Source organism: Stegostoma tigrinum, chromosome 23 (genome assembly GCF_030684315.1).
Source record: "Stegostoma tigrinum isolate sSteTig4 chromosome 23, sSteTig4.hap1, whole genome shotgun sequence".
NCBI lineage: Eukaryota > Metazoa > Chordata > Chondrichthyes > Orectolobiformes > Stegostomatidae > Stegostoma > Stegostoma tigrinum.
In genome coordinates, this window is record NC_081376.1 from 28597518 (window position 1) to 28625429 (window position 27912).

Consider the following 27912-nt stretch of genomic DNA (forward strand, 5'->3'; position numbering starts at 1 on the left):
AAACCTGATGTTAATATCTTCCAGAATCTTCTTTCCAGAAAGACAAACAGCTTGTTTAAATGCTATGGCAGAATATCCAATATACACACTGACACCGCCAAGAGTTATCAGAGCTGAGGTAAACAAAAGGTGAGACTTTGGTTAGATATTAACATATTGAGCACATTTTACAGCTATTTTATAATCATGTATTCCCCCGATATTTGACCTCTAATAGCTAGTATGACAAAATAATATTACACCATTACAGACAAATTACATTACAATGACATGTTCAACTCTTAAAGGTAAGTAATGTGGCAAGGAAATATTTGGACTAACTGAAAGGGATATGGATCAAACACAGGCAAATTGGACTAGTTTAAATTGTGTAAATTGGGTGGTATGGGCAAGTTGGGCTAAAGGGCCTGTTTCAATGCTGTAGACCTCTCTGACTCATTGAAATCCACTTTCATATCTGGCTCACATCAGGACAGAGGTGGGCAATGTTATGGAGGAGAACACCCAACATCACTGGTAAAAAGCCTGAACTGTCTCCATAGTTGGCCTTACTATAATATTGGCTCTGTTCTGATCGGGTGTAGCCAGACAGATTGTCATTTGACATTGAGCAGATCCATAACTGTTGCATGAGCGGGATATTAATTTGGGTGTAGGGGACAGTTCCAGGAAGGCAGGAAAATTTCTGCGCAGCCAGAAGTAGTCATGCTCTATAGGCCAAAAAAGGTACAATTAGCAAAACAATTTAGTGGGATGTACCTCTTCAAGCAGATAACTTACTCACCCAGTAAAGCATTATTACTTTTTTACCATAGCAGTGAGACATATGAAAACATTTTTACAAATAGAACTGAGCAAGTAGCTAACATAGTACTAATATTTTAAAATGTGCATTGTGTAACACAGAACATTAGAGGAGCAAGGACAAAGCATTACAAGGAAGAGGAGATAAATATATATGAATAGAGCGTGTCGGCATGAATTGAACTAAAAAAGTTAAACTAACAGCTGATAAAGTTACTTCAGTTCTTTGAGAAAATAGACTTCATTTGCAAAACGACATCCCCTAGTATTTAAGCAAGTTTTTTGACACTATGCCAACAAGATAAATACTGAGACAGGAAGGATTGGAATAAGAGGCAAACTTCAAAATGGAACAAAGTAGACAGTGTGATTACGGTTGAAATTGCATTAACACTGGCAAGTAGCCACTAGTAATGGTAACAAAGGGAAAAATTTTTAAATTGTCCAGGGGAAGTGGGTAACATTGTCTGAGTCAGCATGGATTGCCCATCCATAATTTCCCTTGAGAATGTATTGATGAGCTGTCTTCTCAAATTGCTGTAGTCTTATAGATGTAGGTACGCCCCCAGTGATTTTACACAGTGTTCGAGTGCTGTGGAGGAGGAAACCTAGCTGGCATTTCAGGTCAATTACAGTACATCTGAAACACTGAATGGGGAGCAGTTGAAAGAACACCAGGTAGGTCTGTGAAAGGCTGGAAGGTGGGGTCATAGGAGGATGGTCAAGGCATTAGAGGATAGAAATTGGACATTCAAGAACAGATTACTCTGCATGTGTGTAAGTGGTGGTGGGTTATCAAGATAGGAGTGATAACCCTTTCAGGCCTCAACATGCAAATAAGAAAAGCACCTAGATGTTATCACATGACTTCAAACAGTGTGCACTGTAGCAGTCTAGGCACATACTATGTCTAAAGATTGTTCCATACTATATATAGATATTAGTTTCACTGTAAATAAACTCACCAGAGATCTTCACCTAAAGAAATTTACATACCTTATTTGTTATATAGTTAAACAGCACAAACATATAAGTAAATGGTATGTTGCTGGGATTCTTTAAAGCAAAGGAACAAAGAAGACATCAGCCTTACAAATTTGAAGGCCAGGGGAGAAGCCACACTAAAAATAACCGCAAGACAGGAGTCCCCACCATACAAAAAAAAGCAGAAGCTAATATATATTCATAATTCATATATTCATACCTCCAAGCCAGTCATTTCCATGCAGACAGTGAGGTAATTCAAAGTTACTCTAACTTCAGGCTATTTAAAACTTGAAAGGCCACCAGTACTCAGCCCTGCACTGAACTAAGAGATGCAGGCCAAAATTCAATCAATGTAAATAAATGTGGGCCACATTCAGAATACGTGCAAAGCCAACTGAACAACTCCTAAAGCAATTTCCAAACCAGAAAATGGAAGGGAACACTGAATACAGTGGTGAAAGTATGGAAGGAGTGCACAGATTTAAATATGAATTGAAAAGACAGAAGAACAGCAGAAGCATAGATATTAAATCTCCACTGTCGTTTGGAAGGTGACAGATCTATTTCATATTTCATAGAATCCCTAAAATGTGGGAACCAGCCGTTCAGCCCAACTCTTATCGGAGTTCAAACATTGTAAACAAAGAAAGCGTTAAGTTTCATAGGCCAAGCGATTGCAGCTCTGATTAAACATGCCATGAACATGCTGATAGCTATTGGTAATGAGGAATTACATAGAGCCAATACCTCGGGGTTATCTGAAGAGGAGCAGACAGATATTATGAAGACATGAAAAGTCTTACAAAATCAGCTGCATACAGGAGTCGACTTTACAATTCATCACTTAGAATTCATGTCCTACAAGCAAAAGGCACAGGTCAATACGTCCGTGGGTGGCATGGTAAGGGTGGCAATATGATTTTTTAGAGGCTGAATTCTGAAAAAGAATATGGAGTTGGTAATTGCTTCAACACCTGCTAAAGCAATCTAAGAGGCGCTTTTGGGAAAAAAAGGTCACAGCACTGATTCACTGACAGTAAACGGCAGAAAATAAGCCATTCTCAAACAGATAACAGAACCTGTAAGCATCAGGTGCAGCAAACAATATTGACACTGTAGTTTGCTTGCTTTTCACATTTTAGCTGTGTGGAAAGTGCAATGTATCTCACCCACTACAGAGCTGTGCTGCATCCCACTATCTGTGTGAGGCATGCTGAATAAAAGGCACTGGACACATCTGTGCAAGAAATCTAGTTCCAAAGACACAGAAGGCAGGCACAGCAGTACAGTGACAGCAACAAGGAACACTCCAAACAGCTGCATAAATGTAAGCCAATATATAAAGTTCACACAAGGCAGGCTCGAGTCAAGACCCACAGCGGAACAATTTCCCATCAGAGGACAGACAGGCTTTCCACATTGTGAATGTCACACAATATGCGGATAAAGTCAACTGACTGGAAGCTTTCCAGCAAAATACTGCAGATGTTGGAAATCAGAAATAAAAACAGGAAATGCTAGAGAAATTCAACAGGTTTGGCACCTTCTGTGAAGAGAGAGGCAAAGTTAACATTTCGAGTCTGGTATGACTAGTCTTCGAAACCTGGTTTCTCCTCCCACAGAGAGGCAAAACTGCCATGCCATAGCTGCTGAGTTTCTTCAGCACTTTCTGTTTTTATAACTATTAGTTTGTGCCACATTCAACATTACTTGGGACAAAAAGCAGCAAAACCAAGCTTTCTTGCCAACTATCAAGCAAAATGCCCAGGTCAGTAGGAAGCAGCTGACCACCTATAGTGATTGAGCAGTATGACATCGCAGTGGTCTTCAACACAAAGTAACCACTCTCATCAACGAAGGAGCACCAAAAACTTTCCTTGTGGACCCAAAGAAATATTCCTGATCTTTTATAGGATTTTTAAATTAAACATTTTTTAATTGAATGATACAGCAGGCTTGAAAGATTGAATGGTTATTGCTATATTCCTGGCAGATAGATATAAGATTGTCATGACAGCTGTGTGGAAATAAAATTTTATATCCAGATCCAGAATGTTAATGTGAAAATTGTGATATGTTCAATAAATTTTTAATCATATTATACACTTTAAAAATTAAGCAAGTCAGAATAAAATTATAAAAAAGATGTTGCATTTTATTGTATACAATGGATCAATGTAATTAAGTTGTAATAGGCAGCATATTCCCATTCACTGTACTCTTGTTAAAAATGGGGTGTTGTTACATGGAGTGTAAAAAATGTCAAATCTTGTTTTCTCCAAATGTTTTGATAAGAATCACTGCTTGCTGCAGCTATTGACAACCTTGATTCTTTGTTAGGAACTTGCATTTTTTTATGTGGAGAATGTTACTTAGATGTTAAGCCCCAAGTTCTTCAGAGGTTTAGAAGGAAGATATCACACAAAGCAGCCAGAGACAAATGAAAAGAATTATCTTCTTACTTGCATGTACTCTTCTACAAGGAATGATAATTGAGATCACTTTGGTTATATTTAATAATAACATCCAATTCCAAACTCCGAGTCTATTAAAACTGCAGAATAATGAGGTGACCATAGGATTCAGACAGCTTTGTGACAGACAAATGAACCAATTCAGTATCAGTGCTGGCCAGTCATAATGGGGGCTGTCTGCACCAAAGGCATGCAGTATCATTATCAATTTGATACAGAAATTATGGTTTATGTCACCAATTTCAAAGTGATTCAGATTTTTCCAGTTATTGTGATACTTCTTTGAGGAAGCCGCTTAACAATAATTATTCATACACACATCATAGAAATTTGCGATCAGTGGAGAGTCAAGATAAAAAATGACTTTCTAATGCTATTTTTATGTTTATTGCAAAAATGTATTAAACCTACTGAACTCTAGTCATGATATTAATAACTGTTTTTTACACATTGAATATTTCATGATCAGTAAAATAAATTGACTGCACAGAGAAGAAAAGACAATTTCTGGAGTACATGTCAGCATCAACGCTGTGAGACACCACCAGTGACAAAGGACTGACACAGAGCGGGTATAAATTGGAAGTCAACCATTGCTGGCCTCCTACAGCAAAGCATTAAATTTCTATCAGCTGATTTGGAGCTAATAGGTAAGTTGCTAATAGCTATATTAGCATATCATTAACAAACTAATACAGAATTCTGTGACTGAGTCACCCATTAGAGTTTGAAAGCCTTTCAGTGTTTATGAGCTTTTCACCAAAGTTACAGTAAGCAACTTCAAAATGAACACAATGGTCAGATGGTGATGAAACACAGCTTTCTCTGTGTAGCAGGTTTCCCTTGGTATCCTTTATTCATTCATGGGATGAGGGCATTACTGGCTAGGCAGCATTTATTGCCTGAACCCAGTTGCCCAGAGGGCAGTTAAGAGTCAACCAACATTACTGTGGTTTTGGAACCACATCTAGGCCGGACCAGGGAAGGAAGGACATTAGTGAACCATATGGGTTTTTCCGACAATCGACAATGGATTCATGGTCACTATTAGACTCTTAATTCCACATATTTATTGAATTCAAATTCCACAATCCTGCCACGGCGAGATTCAAACCCAGGTCCCCAGACCATAATCTGGGTCTCTGGATTAACTGTCCGGTGAAAATACCAGTAGGCCATCATCTCCCAGGTATACAGTATTGTAGATGGGCTAAAGTGCTTCTTTTCGACAAGCAATCCAGGAATAGAAAGAGTTTGTACTCAGTCACCGGGGCCAGGTTTTTAAATCAGATCTTTGGTGCCAAGCAGGGAAGAGAAGGAGGTTGCTGAGAAGGCACAGAAAGGCATCAGGGACATATCCATATCTTTGTATAGCCATACCATTTTTCAGAAGCAGAAAGAATGGCAGCTCAACTAAAAATCTGGAACCCAAGTGAGCATTTAAAGTGGCCAATTACAGATCACTTCCTTCCTCGGGCGATTGTTCTCATCACCTTCAAATGGGTGGGGGTGTTATAGGGTCTTTCTGTTTGATCACTATATAGCCCATGAAGGACCTATCCCTATTCCAATGGCAATGGCTAGTTCAGCAGCAACAACACTGTCTGTGCATTGAGGCGACCACCACCATCATTACAGGGAATGCTGCCTGGTCCTGACATCTGTAAACCCCATTTAACTCTCTTCAGATAGTGAGATGGCCTCGCCTCACAGCTACAGCTGAGTACAGTACCACAGTAGAGATAAGGCTGGATGAATATGGAGATGTGTCACTGAGTTAAGCTGTTATGTCCTTGAGACCTCAGTGGTCATATGTTAGAGTTCTGCTATGAAGCTGGACTCCACATGTCAAAGGGTATGTTGCTCTGTAGCCTTACCATCATGCATAGTGTATTAATAAAAGTTGTTTAACAGTAAGCTAGAAGTCTGGACTGGGCATGCGCTGAGAAGGACCCACATTAGAAAACAATAGAACAGTCACTGTAGACCGTGCTATAAGCTGCCTGTCTTCTCACTAGGCCAGGTCTGTGCCCTCCGGGCTCCCGTGCACTATGGCACTAATGATGTTGCCTTTTGCTTTCGGTCCCAGCTGCAGGCCATTTGCCATTCCTGTAAAATTTCAGCCATTGCCTGACCGCTGTAATATCAGAATATATGGCAGTGCCCATTATCTAATAGTCATGATGCCCTTGTGTGCAGCTGGCCACAGAGTACACTTTATTTGAAAGAGAAAGAAGCCATGTCCATCTCTTAGGGAAACATCTAATGGCGTGAATTTTATCAGTGACATCTCTTCCTTGAAGACATCACCTGCATGAAGCTTAGACACAAATAAAGAGAGACTGTGGCTATACAATTGCTTCACATGATGCATCCCAGACGATTCTGCAGTACTCACCTGCAGCTTTTAATCTCACGTGAGGGGCCCAGAAATGGCTACGCCAACACAAAGCATGCTTACTGTTGACTCTTACTTCATCACCAGTGGGATCATCAGCGAGATTTGTGTTAGTACATGGATCCTTTTTGGCAACCTCTCTCTTGGCTCTTGTGCTTTTGTGGATGAGTGACATTTCCGCTATGTGTGGGTAGCCTATTCATACTTGAGGGAGGAACATTCATTGTAACATTCATTGCAATCAACAAAATAAGCATCTGCAAGATTATCAATAAATTCCCCTTTCCTTCAACTCACAATTCAGGGGCTCAGCCAAACTCTCGCATTTACACTGTACTGGCTGCTTCCCACCATAACTAATTTTATGAAAGTAAACTCATTTTCTTGGAACTGTTCCAAAATATCCACACGGGGCTGTGATCTGCGTTTGGTTTTATAGGCAGGCAAAGCTCCCTATAATCTGAGGTGAACACTCTATTTCAGCTTGGTTTAATTAAAGCAAAGCTCTGGAGACAAAGGGAGATCACTCAAATTAATTGCCTTCAATTACTTCAATTATCTGACAACTTCAGGGTAATTTCTTTTCAATATTTCATGTAGCTCCATTTACAGTTTGGCATGACTTCTGCTTTCATTGTTTTCATTAACTCAGGTTATTTTGAATATCAAGATGTTTTTGACATTCAAATTTAAAGAATTGAGCATGTAGCTGTGACAGTAAGGCTTTGGAGTCACCTGTGTTATATGATTGCATTGTCTTGTCAGTGATGTGGGCAACAGCACCCTATTGATGTCCCCTTAAGTATAATTGATGCAAGCACAGAAATAGTGACATAAAAGGGAGATGAATATTTTTATTTATCTTTAGAAAAACAAACAGCTGGTTCACTAAATAGTGAAACTTGATTGCTTTACTCTGCAAAACTTACAACTTCAGATGCTATGTTGCATAAATCCTCAGGAAAATGTCTTCGTGAGCTAGTTATTAACCACAGGTATCACCAGTGCATTGGGCTAAACTATAACTACCAGAACTTACCTCAGAAAATAACAACAGTTAAAGCCTCATGATCAGTCCCTTAAGGCTCTGAAATAGAAAATGCTCAATGTATTCACACAAAGCTACTTTGCCCTTTTTTAAGTAATGTCAACCTTTTTTAAAACAACCACAGATAACAAGGTGTAGAGCTGGATGAACTCAGCAGGCCAAGCAGCATCTTAGGAGCAGGAAAGCTGATGTTTCAGGCCTAGACCCTTCTATTTCTGATGAAGGGTTTAGGCCTGAAACATCAGCTTTCCTGCTCGGCTTGCTGTGTTCATTCAGCTCTACACCTTGTTATCTCAGATTCTCCAGCATCTATTATCTTTAAAACAACAATTTGTGTGTTTCTTTTAATGTAAAAGAAAAGGGAATTCCATACTCTGATTTTGTATGCTAATACTTGCATACAGTAACTTTCAATCCAAGTTCTGACTGATAAAATGTGAGGGTAGATAATGTTTTGATCATTTTGCACCCAATTATCATTAATGGAATATTGTGCTCTAGTTGTTAAAAGTAATTTCAACAGCTTTTTTTTAAAAAAAAACTACATCCCAATATAAGATCATCTGATCAGTCGATAACTGTCAACAAATGAGACATTGAGCAGTGAAAACAATTGTGTGATTAACGTTGCAAGACAGCATTTATATGTAAATTGTGCAGCAAGTTCAGACAAAGGGCATAATATCCGAAGTTGATTTTCAACTTGTCCACCACTAGCTTTATAAATACAGCTTCTTACTCTCTGCCTCACCACTGAGACGTATTGAGCAGTGTGCTTGCACAATAGATAAAAATTAAACTCGTCAGAGAAAATTAAAACCAGTCATTTCAACTCCTTTAAATCAATCTTTCTATGCTGAATATTAACTGTTATAAATGTGACGTTTCATTCCTTTAGTTTTTTATTGTCATTTGAGTTACAAAATGAATTAAAATTTTGCATATATTTCTTTTCTATATCACCTTTTCTGTCCCTTTTTTTGCCCTTCATCATTCATATTTTTATTTCCATCTGTTTATTTCACTTTCTGGCCCTCATTTGACCCACTACGTTTTACATTGCCTTCTCAGTCGATTTCACAACATGACAAACTGACTGTATAAGGAGATACATGGTTATTTACCCTGAACTTTGTGCTACAAATCCCACACAGCATTAGAACATGCTTGCATTTAGAAAGTGACACATCAAAATTTTTCAAAAATAATCTGCACGGCCAAGTCTAACTTAACATAGATTCCATCAGATACCACACTATGAAAAAAAATCTGCATTATTACTAATTTATTCATTAGTTAAATTTGCGTTTACTTTTTCCAAAATACGATACCCACAAGGAAACAATTTTAAAACTTAACTGTTTGTGATTCCAGCAGTTTTCTGGAATTTTGTCTGCCGATGTTCCAAGAATTTGCAGCATTTGTGAATTGACAAACAAGTATAGTCACATTTGTAACGCTCATGTACTCCACGATGGGAGACAGGTTGTGCATGCCCAGGACACTGCACCCATCTCCGCACTGACCCTGCCAAACTTTCAATGTAACTTAAACAAAATAGCCAGTCCAAGTATCCAGACCATTCATCCAAAGGGCCATAAATATGTCTCTGCAGAAGCAAGTAGTTCTTGCCTTTTGGCTTGCTGGTTGCTAATCAAACACAGGTCCCATTTGAGGAATAAGAGCAGGGAGTCCCTGCTTTGAGCATCCCCATTCTTACTCTGTCCAATCCTGCCTTGTAAGAGGCAGAAACAGTTGCATCAGAAGTTACAGACCATAGAGAGGGCACAGATAAGGGGCCTATGGCCCACTACCTTGTGCTCAACATGACGCCAAATTAAACTAATCCTTTCTGCCAGATCTTGGTGCATTATCCATCCAATCCTTGCATATTCATGCGCTTATCTAAAAGTCCCTTAAACGCCCCTTTAGTGTCTGCCTCCACCACCATCCCTGGCAGCACATTCATACTCCTACCACACTCTGTGTAAAAAAAGTTTGCCCCTCACATCTGTTTTGAACTTACCCCTTCTCACCTTAAATGCATGCCCCAATATACATACTGGTCATTATCAAAACTATCAGATCACCACGAGAATCACTGGCAATTCAAATGATCTCTCCTTGGAGTTAAGAGGCAGTATTTCTGAACCTAAAAAAAATCATTTTTTACTAGATTACAATAATTGCAAAGAAAAAAAACTTGTAGCTCCTAGTATTATTGTCAGTTTGCAAACTCCAAGTCATTTTTCCACATTCATCTTCTTCAGTCCTTGAATCTAAACCTAATATAGCCACAGAAGAGAGCAAAGTGTGTTGCCTACAGTTTTGTGATCTCAGTGAGTCACTGTCTAATTCAGATTACACAAGGCCATGACATTAGAAGTTGAAAGGAGTTCATGATTACCTCAAAAAGTTAAAAATGGTCAAACTAGTGAACTCAAAAGGAACATTATCAAAACAGATTCCTTAGTAATAATTTCTAAATTTATTTGACAAGTTTTGAGCCAGTCATTTTTCAGAAATAACTGGAAAAAATTTGTTCTAAATTTCCCACATAAATCTACTGTTACCCTGCTGGCACAGAAAGCTACATATTTGTTCCAATAACTTCAGAAGAACTGCTATATTGTTTTGAGACTCTGAAGTTAATTCGTAGGGATTTGACAGTTCAGGTTATTTTATTTAGAAATCTGAACAAATTTAATTCCATTTCCTTTATTTCTCTCTTTTCCAATCTTTACAAAGGTGTTGACTCATGTTGCTTGTCTTTTATTACGTGTTGACAGCACTCCAGTTCAATACCCAAATGCACGCTAATGTAGGTAAAATAAAGCAATTCTGAGCAGATTAGTTGGCAACAAGCTGCATCACAACAGGGAGTGGATTTTCTTCTTCAGCATTTGGGCTATAATCTGGGATGCACACTGCCTGTTCTTTGTTGAACCTTCCTGACTTTTTCCCCAATTATTTCTGTGGTAGAAAATCAAATGTCCTTCATAAAAGATGAGCAAGTGACATCCCCGAAAACTTCCCATTGCTAAATCGTCAACTGTCTATTTTAAAGATTATGCCTTCATGTTCTGAATTCATCCACTGGAGAAAATAATCTTGTTGCATCTAACCTTTCAAATCCTGACTTCATTTGAACCTTCACTTAGGTTAGCCTTTAACCTGCTATATTCAAGGGAATAGTAGCCACATTAAGGAGCCTTTCCCCAGAATTTAACTCTTTAAACTTTGGCATCATCTGGTAAATTTGCAGTGGACCTCTTCCAAAAAGGTCTATATATTTTTCCTAAGGTTTGCGGTCCAAAACTGAACAGAATTGTCCATACGAGGTCTGGCCTAGCTTCTGTAGTGGATAGGGAAGAAGGTTATCTCAGAGCACGACAGGACCTTGATCAGCTGGACCGATGGGCCAAGGCATGGCAGATGACACTTGAACTTAGATAAATGTGAGGTGTTGCATTTTGGAAAGGCAAATCAAGGCAGGACTTACATGCTTAATGGTATTGTCCCGGGGAACAATGCCAAACAAAGATCCCGGGGCGCAAGTTCAGAGCTCCTTGAAAGTGGAGTTGCAGGTAGACAGCGTACTGAAGAAGGCATTTGATATGCTTGCATTTATTGGTCAGTCTAAGGGGTCCATCCACTAAACGTCAAGTGGGGAGGGGGTTATCAGGGGCCGGTGCTGCAGGAGAGAGGCTGGGGAACTTAAAGCTGAAGAGTGGAGGTCAAATGCTGGGATGCAGAGAGGATTACAATAGTAAAAGGGCATAGAAATATATAAGGGGAGGGATGGAGGATACAACATGAGAGCATAAGAGGTCATGCAGGAAGCATTGCCACCAATAGAGGACAATGAGCTACCAGACTCGGCATGTTTACCTCACATGCCTGGGGGTGGGAGGAAAGGTGGACAGATGCAGTCTGAGATAGATGGGTTAGTCGGGAATGAGGAAGCATTTACTTACAGGCTTCACAGCATCATATAGAGGAAGGAGAGGTCGATGTTTGAGCATTGATCTGCACAGCGAGGCGGATCCTGAACTCTCAGTCCAAGGAGCAGCCGCTGCTGGGTTCCATTGTCCTATAAATCATAAGTGCGCGATGAAAATGAAAATGCTGGGACCACCCCTGGAGTGAGCCAGATAGATACTGCCATCCATGTATGAGGGCTTTACAAGCTATGGCTTCAAATGGTAACACCGGGAAACACACACATATACATACAGTGAAGGGTGCAACATATGTGCAAGCTCAGCATTCCTGTGTGCAGTCCAATTTCCTGACCCAAACACTCCCAACCATTTCATGCTGGCTAACAGCTGAACTCCACTAGTGCCTGTGATGCAATAGTAATGTGTGTCCCCCTGGTGAGATGGAGTTTGGTTGTAAAAGTTTAGTTTCCTGTGATTGACCCATTGCATGCTCATGGGGCAGCAGCTATTCACTGCACACCTTGATCCATGGAACATGGTCTAGGGATAAGGGCCAAAGGCTTCAATACCTTCAATGTTTAAATGCAGCCACAGAGACTGGCACAGAATAAGATAGTGAGAAACGAACATATATTTACAAACACTTATAATCCAGTATCACCTGTGCCACCAATGTGTCCTCAAAATGCCATCATCCTTTCCCTCTCACGGAGAGATGCACTGCAATGAACAATGGGTTTTCTACTTAGTTGTTGGGACATGGACGCCTCTGCATCTTTGTAGGACCTACCCAGTATTCACTAATGAAGGTCAGGAACCTCTCCTTTAAAAGGGATGAGAAGCCGAATGTCGGACATGCATCCTGGCCCTCTTGGTCTGCCTGTGGGCTGATTTCTCCTGTAATAAGAGAAAGGGAAAGATTGTTGGGATGACATTGAGTGGCACAGTCTGTTAGTGTGGGTACAGATGGGTGAAAGCTGGTGAGCTGCCCTGATTCAATGAGTAAGCAGTACAGAGGACATACAGGGTCAGTCCTGTGGAGGAGACTGGGGTGGTGAGAGCAAGTCAGGAAGGAAGCTGCAGGCAATAGTGAGCATGATGGAGCATGGTGGTTGCAGCAGCAGAGACAGACTGAGTGTGTGAAAGCAGAGAGAAGATAGCAGCACTTACACTGGAATGAAGGAGGTCATTCACCACCATTCCACACTGCTGGGCATTCCTCAGAACCAGGGAGACCACATCAACCTGGAACCAGGCTGGTTGGGTCTGGTGGTGTAGTCTCCCGAGGGTACAGAACATCCCTCTTCTGCATGACCCGGGCAACTAGGACCTTCTGGTCGCAAAGTGAGGCACCAATTCCTCTGCCAAACCATGTGCAGCAATACAGGGAAGATCCAAAATGCCAGTACTTATCCAGGCTTTTCAAATACTGCACCAACACCAAGGATGCCAGTCTACTCTAAAATATCAGTGCACTGGTGAGTAGTTCCAGCTCCAGTGAGTAGGACAATCAGGCAAGCATCAGACAAGAGGGGCACCATGAGAGAAAGCAGGTAGTTAATGATGCCAGTTTTGGGAAGCCTTGCAAGAAATCCAGCTGGGCCTCAAAAAATAAACTAGATGAGAATAACACTTTGCCAAAATATGGTAAGATTCAGCACAATATCTCAACTACTCAGAGTCAGGACCACTCATTGGATAAATATACTGTCACAAAATTCTCTGTATTGGTGATGCAGACAACAGACACAACTTAGCCAATGCTCCAGTGATGTATTTATAATGATATAATTACCCTATGTTACAGAGAGTAGACAGGCAGGTTGAGAATGTATCAGACATCGTCCGCACCAATGTGTGGAACAGGACGATCAGTAATTTTTGGACTGTTGAACTCGTGAAAGAACATTAGCTGTATTCTGTAAAAGGTGAGCAATCAAATCCTGAAAAGCCACAATCCCTTCCTGATCCCTACCTCCACTCCTAAATAGACATGCTTAAAAGCAATGGTTTGATCTGGTAACTTAAGGATAGGTCACAGGAAGTGTGGGTATTACATCCAAGTTGGGCTTAATTTGATCCACAAATCTGTACAAAAAGTTTGTAAATATACCATTTGGTATTAAGGAGAGATTCTCATACTATTGTTGTCTCTCATCTTCATGTCAATACTGAGCTATATTTCAACACTGGTTGCAATTCCTATTCAGTATGCAATCTCTGTAAATGTTAGCAAGAAAATCAGAAGAGATGCTTAGCCATCAAAATACTTATTAGTTCAGAGTGCATAATCAAACCTTAAGATTTTAAAGAAATTCCCTGAATCGGTAAGATATTAAGATTACTCATAAGCCACCGGCTGAGTGATGGAATAGTTTACTAATTCTCTTTGCTACAGTGCCCTCTACAGTCATCTACATGGTGTTAGCTCAGCAAAAACAACTTTACCATGTCAAAATTTTTAATCAATTTGTGAAGATATGTTATGACACACATTTGGAACAGGGAGAATTTGAATCCAGCTCAGAGGTAAGGAACTACCACTGCACCACAAGAGCCCTCAATCTTACCATTTTTTAAAATTTTCCAGAAGTGTTGTCATACACAACTGAATGGCTTTTTTCATTACCAAATCACCTGTGGCTAAACGTTGGAAGGGGTGAAGGCAAAGCTATCAGATCATCAGATGTCCATTCTCTACACTCAGGCTCTCTGTAGCAAAGGTCCTTGCATTTCAACATGTCCCATAAGGATTCTTGGCAATGTTTATAGATGCACCATAGAAAGCGCCCCATCCTATACGTTACAATTTGCTATGGAAACTACTCTGCCCAAGATGGTAAGAAATCACAGTGTTATGACTGTAGCCCAATCCATCAAGCAAACCAAACTTTCACCAACTGACGCCGTCCATACTTTCTGCAGCCCCTAGAAAACAGTAAACATAAGGAATGACACTTCCCATGCTGGTTATACTCTCTCGCTACGTACAAAAGTATGTACCGATGGATGTAAGAATAATTTCTTCCCCACTGTCATCAGACTTTTGAATGGACCTCTCATATATTAGAGTTGAACTTTTACCTCACCTTCTATGCAGCTGTAACACTATATTCTGCACTGTGTTCTATGATGTGCTGAATAATACACAAATTCTTCTCACTGTATCCTGGTACATGTGACAATAATAAATCAAATCGATAATAAATGAAATCAATTATGGTCATAGCTATGTAAAGCCATATATTGCTTGTCATAAAATCCTGGATAATGGCTGATCATCTATCTCAAAGCTATTTACATAAACAATGTCCATATACCTTGATATCATTAGTGTCTACGTATCTAGAAATCTGTCTTAAATTTACTCAATGGTTGAGCTTCCCATCGCCATCTGGGACAGAGATTCCTAGACATTCACTACACTCCAAGTGAAGGAATTTCTACTCATCTCAGTCCTATATGATTTGCTGCTTATTCGGAGGTTGTTCTACAGCACCCCCCTCCCCTCCTCGCTGCTCACTCCCCCCCAACCCACAACCCCAACACACACCCAAACAGGGGCAAAATCATTCCTGCATCCACCCTGCCCAGCCCTTAAAGAGTTTTGTAAGTTTCAATGAGATCAACCCTCAATCTTCAAAATTTAAGAAAATACAAGCTCAGTCCTCTTTGTGTCTCCTTGGAGGTGAAGGTGTCCACTAAATTCATAACCATTTGGCATGTCCACCCTTTACTTGCTTATTCCAACTACTTGCTCCAAGTGAATAATCAATCCCAGTTTGAACTCCTGCTGGCTGTTGTTCAGATATATAGCCAAGTGATTGCATTAGACACACTGGAGCATTCCTAGTATTATTCACCTGGCTGCTGGGAAACCCATTGAGTCAGAAGCTCTATTTTAAGTGTCTATTCAGTCAGGGTTATTTAGACTAAAATGGAATTAATATGAGCCACTGTCAAGCCCCCAGGTCCTCAAAGGCCCCACTATAGGACACTCAGGAAATGATTGGGAATAGCAAGAGGTTGTCTTTCCAGCAAGTGCTAGGAAGATGCCACGACTCCATGTCCATCAGACATTGCTGACAATGCATTTGTAGATGTGTCACCCACACTACTTGGGCAGGGCAGATTTCACAGCAATGACCTTTCAAGAGTAAGAAAAATGCATACAGCTGTTTATTTCTCTAACTTTACCTATGTTACACGGCAACAGTCCTTACCCTCCTCACCAATACTTGCAACATTTTGATTTCCTCCTTCACATCCTTCACCACCCAACAGAGGACCACAATGTACCGCTGCTCATTGTAAATACAAACTCATTGCTTGTTATTCTTATTCAAGCGTGCACTCACTTCTTCTGGCGAAATATTGCTGGCCTGAAATTTTGTCTGGATTCCTAGCCCAGACAGACTTGTCAAATTGAGTGGGTTGCAGTTTTCTGATCAGGAAGACAAAAGAAGAATGAAATACCTGTTTTGTTTTTAATGTCAGGACTATTCTTTCCCTGCACAAGTCCCACCCATCGGCATCTTGTTTGTAGACTAAAGGCCTGTTGGGTAAGGAGGTCTGAAACACAAGATCCCACACAAGGACAGCATGTGGGAAATGCACGCAATCATGGGAGGTTCCATTTGGCAATAAGCAGTCCTGGCATGCATAAGATTCCACTCACAGTGGAGATTTGCAAATGTGTACAAGGGTTTGCAATCCTAGGTTAAGATGTGCAATGTGTGGGAAGGGTTAGGGTTTCAAATTTTGGGATTGTGGAAGGAGTATTCTGCTGGTGATCACTAATGATTGGGGAAGAGGAAATGGTGATAATGTCCAAACCCAAAGTGGGTCTCAGGTAGTGAGGAGAGAATGATAGTTGGGTTCATGCACCTTTGGGAGGAAGTAGGTAGTGATTGACAAGCATACAATAGTATAGAATCAGATGGATCGTAAGGTGGGCCTGGAGGAGCCATTCCCGTTCCTGGACATCATATTATGCTATAAAAGCATATTCCTCGTAGATTCAGCCTCCCTGACCCGCTTTCACCAGTCAAAACTAAATTAAATTAAAATTGAATGTGTGTCAAAATGAAAGAATGAACCCTCAACACAATATCCAAATAAGCAACTGACAATCTATGAATGAATTGCTTAACTGCTTCTCATCCTAAATGTATTAAAATGAGAATTAGGTAGCTTTGGAAGCTTGAATTTTGTTACCAATTTTTAAGATTTTCATTTCTGAATTAGCCTCTACCTATCCGAAGTAAGATTCAACTCATTAATTGTGTTGCTTTCACTACAAATGCTTCCTGATCTGGTGAGTATTTCTCACATTTCCTATTTTGTCGCACCTCTTCTTTCTTCCATTAAATCTGTCATAAGTACCAAGCTTTTTAAGCTTACTGGTTTGTGCACCAAACTTTTCCAATGATTCCATCTTTGCTCACTGCACACTCTGCCTGCCTGCTTTCAATTCAATGTTTCTATATTTTGATCAACTCTTGCTTGCTCCCACTCTCAACAGCTTCACAACCATGTAGCAATCCCACTTTCCTTTATAGCTACATTCAACTGTTTGCTCTCTCTTTCTCCTTCTCTCTCTCTATGAAGGGTAACCCAGACAAATGAAAAATGCTGGACAGCATACCAGGAGCAATGCCAGGCATACCTAAAAATGAGGTGTTAAGTTGGTTAGGGTATAACTCTAAAACCTTGTCATTTTATTTTTCTGCATTTTTGATTGTAGACTGAAGAGGCCGAAGAACTGTCTTAAAAACCAAGGTTTGTTGAAGGATGGCTACGTTTTTTAAAAAGCAGCTTGGCACTCATTGTAACAACGTTACACAGTTGCTCGATCAAGCAGCAGTGAATATCTGATTCCAAAGGGTGTGTGGGAATTGAATTTTGGCTGGCAACAAGAGGCTGATTGGTCTGTGGGCCAGTGACTAGTTATCAATGCCAAAGGCCTTCTGCCTGCCAACAACTATGTGATTGGCTTTCAGAGGGTCCAACGGCTTCTGGGTGGGAAACAGTGTTCTGATCAGCACAAGAATCACCTCAGCAAGTTTTGTGGATTGGGACCTCTGAACTGCTGTGCCTATCCTTCCCTCTGCCCATAATAGCCATGTTTTCTGTGCCTGTCCATGTGGTAACGCTTAGATGGGCATTTATAAAGGGGGTTAGAGTTTTAATTAGTAAAGTTAAAAGTCAATTGTTCATAATTGTTTGTGTGTAGTTAGAATCTTTCCATTTGTAATAAACAGTCAGTCATTCTTGTTAAATATAGAAATCTGGTCATTGCTATAATACAGAAAAATTGGGGAATTTTGCTGACTTTTATAAAATCTTTAACTTGAGTCATGCCTCCTCGAATAGTGAGACTTGAGTTCCAGTGCTACACTGAGGTATGATATTATACAAGAACTAATGCAAAACAGCAGAAGCATCACATAGTAGGCAGGATAAGCAATCCAACAACAAATGGATCAGGCCCAAAATCTGCATACACAGCCTTGATTGGTGATAGGCAATTAACCAATCAACCAGAGGAAACTTAATAAAATCCCTATCCTCCTTAATTGGACAACCCAGCACTTCATTACAAAAGAAAAGGCTGAAATATTTAGGATCATCTCCAACCAAGTGAATGATCCATCTCAGCCTCCAATTGAGTTCCCCAATGACATGTGTCAGTCTTCTGCTTTTATTTTGTAACACATGATATTAAAACATGGCTGAAGGTACAGGACATAGCAAATATCATGGGGCATTATAACACCCCTATCTGGTGCTGATATGAATTCTAAAATAGTGAGCTGTTCCAATGTGGCTATAACACAGGATCAGACCCAACAATCTGGAAGATTGTCATGCTATGTCCTGTCCACAACAAGACCAATCCACTCCAGGCAATTAATACCTCATCACGTTGGCAGGGACAGTTCAGGAGTCAGCTTGGTCGAAAGCAAAATCATCTCCCTGAGAAGAACAAACATGAGTATTGTCGGAACCCAGGAATAAAAGCATTGGTAGTTAAATCAGGTGCTCTAAACGCTGCCAAAGCTATGCTCCCATTATAGATAGGACTGCAGGTCAACTCACTTCCAGTTTGTGTGTGGGCATCAGCATATGCCTTGAAGCGCATAATCAAATTTAGAAAACTGCAGCCAGATCTTCACAATAAGAGTTCATATTCATAGTGGAAGCTCAACTGCTGTCAATGAAGACCCTCAGCTCAAAACTACAGAGCTAGACATCAGCCTTGGCATGACAGGTTTCCACCATGGATCCACCAACAGTACAAAACTCAGAGGTTTTCAAGCTGTTACCCATGCTCTGCAATCTGTTTTCCAACACATTATTGTTGAGTGCCATCACTTGCCATTGAAGTAGCAGTGGCACAGCCTATGGAGCATGTCTTTCCCTTTCTCAGAATATCAGTGCGTTTCCTTCCTCACCATCCATTCAATCATAGTGACCAGTAACAAACCAGTCGGGTCCAACTTAATCAGCAACAACCAAAGTGTTACAGCTCACAATCCTGCCGATGCTGGAAATTCGACACAAACACAGAGAATATTTAAGAAACTGATCCAATCTGACAGCAGACCCTTGCCAGACTTGCTGGGTTTCTCCAGTAATCCTTGTGTTTGCTACAGTTTACTGCTGGACTCTCATATGCTCAAATACTTAGAAGTCACCATCCACAAACAACTGAAGAGTTCCTTCAAGAATGAGAGCCTTTCACCAGCTTTACTGAAACTATGTTGGGGAAGACTTCACAAATCTTTTAAGAAAGACACAGTTGACCAAGAGATGACCCCCGATATGTTAATCACTTTGGTGATGGAAGATTCCAAAATAAAACTGCATTTGGAATTAAAAACAATACATGTATTTCATTAGCTATTTTGGTCTATTATTGGTTCCACATTGCTAGAAAGACAATGTTACAAATATTGGGTACATAGTTTTGATGTTCGTTAATGCAGATTCAAAGGAACTATGATTTGCAACAAAGACAGTTAATGCCCAGAGGATGTTTGAGCCTACTCTGATAGGAAGATTGAGGAGCTCGTCATATATCTTGTTCTATCAACTGCTCTATGACCTGCCTAACTTGGGTGTACCCTGTCACAGTTTCCCATGAATTTCTGTTGCCTTCGTTCAATCCAAACAGTCAAGTAAATGAAAATCAAAAGAGATGTATATTACAGCTGACATCACCCCTTCGACTCTGTTGCACAAAGGCAAAATTTCCCCATAGAGTGTCAATTAAGTGATTGGCAAGTTATAGAATATAAAATGTCGGCTTTTCTGCCTGCCCTTAACATCAAAAATGGAAGACAGAATGAATCTTTTTCAGAAAGTTCTTGTGATACTTATTTTCATTCAACTCGGACAACCATATCTCAGTACAATGTCAGTGATACTCCAGATTAGAAAGACTTCAAAGCCTAACGGCGTTATCAGTAACGAAAGTCACGATGAACTAAATTGAGAGGAGCTGTTTGAAAAGGTAGCAGTCAATCACTTGAAAAGTTGGATTCTTGCCTTCACACCGGACTGTTCAGAACTCAGACTGTCATTATATGTAATGATAAAACAGGATGGTAGATAAATTCAGTCATGAACTCTAAAATAAAGAGGCAGATATGACGTGACTAAGTAAATGCTACTTAGTGGAAAAGTTTCAAGCAAACGCAGCAAAATGTGCATCCATCTACACGGGTCAACATGAATAAGTGCACGTGGGGTGAAAGTTCCTCTGAATTTTACACCTTTGGAAAATGTCATCATATTATTTGTTTCATCTGTTTGTAGTATTGTGAGAGGAATTTTCAAAGATTTGCCACACAAATAGATCTGACTTTGCCTAGAACAATCATTTACTTTTTGCCTTCAGTAATTTAACAATCTTTATTTTTTTGAGAGTGACCATCATAGACAATTCTGAATTACATCAAGAAGGCATTCTCCTGTCATATTTTTATATTTAACATTTCCTTGTGATAGTCACTGATAAATTTTATAGACAGACTACCCTTGCATCAAAATAGTTAAACCAGCAAATGTTGTTGTATCTGTGGAAGAGAAAAGTGCTTTGTCCAAGTGATTAGTCCTTGATGTAGTTATTGGTTTATCACCTTATACACACGAGTGTTGTGATGTGAAGTAGATGTACCTTTAATGGGGCATTTCAGACAGCTCTCAAACATTACTCACCTTTAGTTAAAATGTGACATCACCTCATCGCTCTGTACTCAGTGGCTCTATAAGGAAGCTGTGCTACTGTTATGTGTATACAGTCTTGTCTTTGAATAAAGAGAGTTGTTTAACTAGTCTTAGTCATATAATTGGTACGTTTGCAACGAATAGATGAACATCACAAAATTTAGTAGTTGTTGCTGAAGTTGCAGATCCTTTACTTGGGACTAACCAATGGGTCCACTAAACATACAGTGAATGAACAGACAGCTGATTAACTGTAGCACTATAGAACCATAAGAAGTTACAGTACAGAAAGAGACCATACAGTCCATCGTGATTCAATTGGTTGAATACACTAGCTGCCCATTCTAATGTGGCTTTACAGCCTCTGCTCCCTAACCTTGCAGTTTACAGCTCTTTAGGTGCAGATTTAGGTTTGTCTTAAATGGTTTGAGGGTTTTCACCTCAACCACCAAACTGGGCAATGATTAACAAACCTTCACCAAACTCTAGGAGAAAAGCTTTACCTTCATGGCCCCTCTAATCCTTTTACAAACATCTTAAATTTGTGCTTCCGTATAACTGTCCCCTCCATTATTCTGTATGCCTCAATTGTCGCTCCTCAGCCTCCTCTGTTCTAAGGAAAACAACTCAAGCTTATCCAATCTTTCCTCATAGCTGCAATTTTCAAGACGTGGAAACATTTTTGCAAATCCCCCCCGTACGCTCTCTACAGCAATTATGTTCTTCCTGTTATGTGTGACCAGAACTATACACAACACACCAGCTGTAGCCGCAGCAAGTGTTCGTGACAGTTCTAGCATTATATCCCTACTCTTTCATTCAACACCACACTCAATGAAGGAAAGCATCCCTTTTGCTTACTTTACTATCTTATTCACCTGTCCTTCGACTTTTAAAGGGCCTGCGGACATGTATTCCAATGTCTCTCACTTCAGCTGCACCTCTCAACACCCTCCAATTTGCACAGCTTTGCACTTCTCCAGCAAACTCTGAATTATGGGATAGCATTATTTTATAAGTTATACCAACTACCCACTGGTGCACAACATTTTCCTCCCCTTGCCATGTCATTTGAAATCTGCTTTGGTGCCAGTGAATACTTTTTCAGCATGGCTACTTTTGTAACACAGGAAACCCAACAATCAATTTGCACACATCAAGGTCCCAGCAATGAGCTAAAAAAGACTATAAAAGCCACTTTTTCCATTTTGGTTGAGTGGTAAATATTGTTCAAAATTCCCCTGTTCTTCTTCAAAATATTGCCTTGGGATTCTTTTTTGTGACAATTAAGATAGACAAGACTTCGCGTTAACCATCCACCTGAAAAACAACTGCCCCAACAATGTAATGCTAAGTGAGTGTGCATTCGAGTCACTGCATGCGACCTTGAATTCACAATAACTGTATTAAGTGGCAAGTGTGCCTTCATTGATCCAAAGCAGACAATGATTCACGTTCTTTAGGAGGACGAATTACTTCAAATTAAAGAAGTATTTGCCATGAAATAAATCTTAACAATTTAGCCAAAACAAGGCTAGACATAAAGCCAGAAAAGAGATAAACATCATATTCATGTCAATTTCCTTTGTTGTGACTAACACTTCCACACTTTTAGCAGCAGCCAAAGAACACATGGTGAAGGATGTGGTTAAAGTCACTGGATTAGTCATCCATTATACATTCCAGCCAAATAGCCAACTGGCATGAATATCTTGATAACTGTGTTGAGAATAGCAAGGTCAGCACGGTATTTGAACAAATGAAGCATCCTGGAATAAGTGGTCTTACATGTACGGGAGTAAAAGGGAATATGGTTGTATGGAGGGACAGTACAATTGACGGCATAAATGTTGATTTTAGCAACTATGACTGGGAATTCTGAGGTTTGGTTGCCGTTGTTGCCAGGGTAAAGGATAATGTGTTGAGTAAGGATGAGGTTATGATCCAAATGTTACAGTCCATGTAGGAATCAACGACATCTGTTGTCAATAAACCTATTCAAAGATGTTATTACACTTTTGGAAGAGGTGGGACCTGATCCTCAGCCTCCTTGCTCAGAGGTAGTGACACTACCACTGTGCCTCAAGAGTCCTAACAAAACCAATGACAAAGATAGAAAGAGAAATAAGATTTGGCTGACTGAATTTGAAAAGTACTAACTAGTAAGCAGAAACTCATTGTTACGTGTCTGTACTATTTTCTGAACCACTTGCCAATTGACATAAGGTCAACAGATGAGAGAACTAAATGCCTGTCTTAATGAGTGGTGTGGAAGACTGGGGTTTGGTTTTACAGGGTATAAGGACCAGTGCTGAGGAAAGAGAGACATGTTTCACTGTAATGTGTTCCATTTAAACTGGATGAGGAGCAGTGTGCGAAAAACATCCAACAGATGACAGAAACAGATAACAGAAAATCAGGTGTATTCTACAAAAGGGTGAGCAACCTAAATGCCCCCTTTTTCATGCCTAAAGAGACATGCGTAGAAGCTCTGCTCTCCTGGAGTGGGTGTTTGTAGAAGTAAGTATAGATAGAACATTAAGGTTTGGATTAACTTGATTAATGTTTGTACTGAAACTGTATAAATATTTATATCCAGGATAAGGAAGAATCTATCCATTGTGCTGTTTCCAGAACTGTGTGCAATTCTCAGCCTAGTTCAAGATCAGAATAAAATACAATCAATATTTAGTACACACATTCAACAATTATTATCATAAACGTAATATAGCTCAGGGGAACTTCTAGCATGCTCAGCTATCAAAACACCGGCGACTTCCTCAAGTCATTTGCCAAGCTCCATATTCAGCAAGGGCTTGTCACAAGTGTGCACTATCACCATCGTCTCACTATCCTTTAATGGACCACATTAGCTGCTCAAATTTTTGCTGCTGTCTTCAAAACAATTAAATTCTCACAGGAAAATCTGTATCAATGAACAAGCTATCAACAAGTCCTATGCCCTTCCTCATGACTTAATTAGAAACAGACTTGCATTGTTGCTTCATCACGTAAGCCTGAAAGTACTAATAAAATCCTCTGATATGTGGTTTGGAAATTCAAACATTGTTTTATTATTAATCTCTTGGAGATTATAGTAAACAGAAACAAAAAAATCCACAAACAACGTTTGGACCATTACTGCTTTTAATTTTATAGCCAACTAAACCTACTTGTCTCTCATTAACATTTCTTTTGTTTTTCATTAAGCAAACTGTTCATTTCTGATCTAACAAATTCCATTTCATCTAATAGATCCAACTTTACAGCATTCTGGAATTGAATATTTTCATTTTTAAGTAATTTTTGAAAAATGTGAACATATTAACTGTTTTTGTACCACTTATTGTTTCAATCTGTTAAACAAATCTAGCATTGAATGTGCTTCTGCAAAGGGTGACACCACATTTTCTTAACAATCAACTGTGAGATAATGAAAATGTTTGTTTGATTTAATCTCCTTGCTGCAAAGAAAAGAGAGCTATAAAGAATGCTAGTACACTTCTATGTATCTACAGCTGGTTATTCTGAGATAGTAGGAACTGCTGATGCTGGAGAATCTGAGATAACAAAGTGTAGAGTTGGATGAACACAGCAGACCAGGCAGCAGAGGACCAGGAAAGCTGATGTTTCAGGTCTGGAATCTTCTTCAGAAAAAGATGTGTACCATATGGATTGCCTTGAACAAAAACAACCTGAATCATACATTGTTATACTGTGATTGTTTTTTCTCTGGAATAACCTTGGAATAACAGTATCTATTTCTCTCAATCTGGAGTGAAGGCTTGATGAAGGAACAAAACACCATAATCAAAAATTACGTTTCACTTAAGGAGCATAAATTTCAATTATTAACTAAATAATAGCTAATAATAATGGAAAGTAATTAAAAGAAAAGGTAGCCAGCATAAATATTTAGCTGTTTTCAAGCTTAGGCTACAACATCCAAATTTAAATTACTCAAACATTCAAAGATGATCCAAACAACAAAAGACAGTCACCCAATAGCTGAGTGAACAATCAGATGTGTGCTTGACCCTCATTAGTTGTTATTCATTACAGTCTTATTGAATTATTTTGAGCTGGAGGCCATTTTATTCTTGCTGATGTGGTTCATGATCACATGACATTTTAATTCATTTCTGAGATATGTGAGACCATCATTTATTACCCCTTTTATTTGCCCTTGAAAAGGTGCCAGCAAACCACTGTTATTAAGACTAATGTTGGAGTCTGAGATAAAAGCTGACATTGTCATTGGTCACAAACCGAGCATAGGTGCTCCACAAAGCAGTCTCCGAGTCTCCACTTGGTTTCCCTGATGTAGAGGAGGCCACATAGGGAAGAGCGGATACAATATACCACATTGGCAGATGTGCAGGTAAGTATCTGTTTAATGTGGAAGGCTTTCTTGGGACCTGGGATGGAGGTGAGAGGGGAGGTGTAGCACCTCCTGCGGTTGCAGGGAAGAGTGCCAGGGCTGGAGGGGAGTGTACTCACCTGTACTGGCGTCATCCCCGCTACCTTGGCCTGTCCGTCTTCTCTCCACCTATCTGCTCCACTATCTACCTTCTATCATTGCCTCCTCCTCTCTCTATTCGTTTCAGAGTGCCCTCCCCCACTCCCATTTCTAAAGAAGGGTCCAGACCCAAAATATCAGCTTTCCTGCTCCTCTGATGCTGCCTGGCCTGCTGTCTTCATCCAGCTCTACACCTTGTTATCTGTTTGGTACTATTGCAGTTCAAGTGCTGAAGAAAGTCCCACACGCTATAAAAGTTGGAAGCTCTAGGATTTGACTCTGTGACCATGGATGAGCGGTGATGTGAGTCTTAAATTATTTTGCTATGTTCGAATTGTGTCAAGGTATTTGGAGGGTTGGAGCAATATATTCCCACACTCCGTATTAAATTCCCACAAATTCCAACACCACTAAACCTGCATGCCCTCTGAGCTGCCTACTCACTACCTCAGAACACCTCGCCATCTTTCACCCACCTGCAACAACACTAAGCGTTGTGCCACCCGCATTCACCTCACTCAATCTCTGCCTTTCTTCCACTCCAGGAGAAGACAGCTCATAGTAGGACAGACATAAGAGCGTATGCTGAGTCTGTTCCCTAAATTAGGCTGCTCATTCCGTATGAGGAGACAATCCCAACCATCACAGGAGAATACTGGGACTATTCCTGAAGAAATGCCAAGACATCCATATCCTGCCAACTGAATAAGTATTCATCCCACTGCAACACTGCTGTCAGTCTCAATCATTGCAAATTACTTCTAACCACCACAGCCATGCTTCTTTCTCTTTGATCTTGTAGGTACTGTTTACACATATACCACCACTGTGGTGAAATATGCAGCAACTCCAGAGACTTCCTCCTTGACCTCAGAGTACCAAGACCACAAAAGAATAATTGGCAAAGCTGCCTCCTACACAGACCTGTATTGCATTGCCCTAGCCACCAGAACTGAAGACTTGTTGACAGAGGGATGGCAAACATGCACTCCGTTCCTTTCTCATAAATAGGCAGCGTGGTACCACTGCCAGCACCCTCTCTGGACACTTTGGAGGTTGCTGGACTCTCCACTCCCAGCCTGCCTATAGAGGAATTGTTGAACACATTCATGGCTGAATGTGTTCGGACTGCTGAGATTTGATTTGAGTTGGTGTCGGTGAGATGTGGTGAAGGCGAGACTTCATCTCCACAGGGACTATATGATGGTCACTCTTGAAAAAAAAAAGTTACGTTTGGGAAAGATTGGGGAGGATAAGGGGAGGTAAGTTGATTTCCTTGTGTTATTCTCACTACCTGCCCCAAGTCCAATCTGGGGCATCTAAACCTTTAAGACTCACTATTCTTGGCAACAGTCTTTAAGAACTCCCACACAAAGTACTTTGGTTATTTCGTTTTCCTTGATCTATAACTTTTATATAAATATTGTATCTATTCTGGTACCTACAGCCAAAACCTTCTAACTTCCCAACATCCTGCAACAATGAGGCAAACATGAAGCAAGGCGGCCAACTAGCAAATCCAAGTAATCAGATCAGCTTCCTTTTGTGGTTTTATCTTTCAAAGTTGCAACAAGCAACTAACCATAAATATAGTGAAGACTTTGTATTGTCTGAAAAGCTCTTAATCCAAAATTATGCATCAGGATTCATTGCTGTTAACAATGAGAAAGGGGCAACTTCAATTTACTTTTAAATGAACACATCATCTGTCCAGTTGTTACATAGATCAAAAAAGACTTACAAATATTAGGAACTGAAATTCAAACAGAAAATGTTAGAAATTTGCAGCCATTATCAGCACATATTTTTAAAGAAAGAAGTCGGTACCTCATGACATCTTTCAAATTCTCAGATATGGCAAAATGCTTCATAATCAATTAATTACTTATGAAGTACAGCAGTTATTATGTTGCAGGTGAGCATGGTAATATGCAAAGAAATAAGTTATCGGTTGAGCTGTTTTAGTGTTGTCGATTGTTGGAAGGGTGTAGAATCTTCATTAATGATTACTGGGGAAATGCCCAAATATTAATCCCATCCTCCCTTACAAACATTGGCAAATCTGTTGTAAGTTTCCAGCACTTCATTTTTTATACTATTTTTAAAATGGAATGAGGCATTTGAGCATGACAGTAAATTCCAATAGCAAAATAAAATAAATCAGCCTATCTTAGAAAACGGTCAATTATAAAGGTTATTTTTAAAGTCTTACAATTTTAGGCACTCATGTAAACAGCACATTGTCTGAGCTGGACAATTGCCAACAGTAAAAACCAAAACAACTGTGGACGCTGTAAATCAGGAACAATAAGTTGCTGGAAAAGCTCAGCAGGTCTGGCAGCATCTGTGAAGTTAATAAACAGAGTTAATGCTTCAGGTCTAATGACCCTTCATCAGTTCTGAGGAAGGGTCACCAGACCTGAAACGTTAACTCTGTTTTATCCGTCACCAATGCTGCCAGAAAGTTGCCAACAGTAAATAAATATTCTTTTTGATGATAAAAG

At 39.9% G+C, this 27912-nt stretch overlaps 1 protein-coding gene across 3 annotated transcripts in view; it reads right to left on the bottom strand.

Moving 5' to 3' along the window:
* The window catches only part of LOC125462348 (transmembrane protein 114), a 101082-nt gene that overhangs the window by 3891 nt on the left and 69279 nt on the right, over nt 1-27912 (bottom strand). For all 3 annotated transcript variants that reach the window (XM_048552315.2, XM_059654036.1, XM_048552314.2), the window contains exon 4: nt 1-113. This exon is cut by the window's left edge. In XM_048552315.2, the coding sequence (XP_048408272.1) occupies nt 1-113 (113 nt within the window). The remainder of the gene's footprint in view (nt 114-27912) is intronic.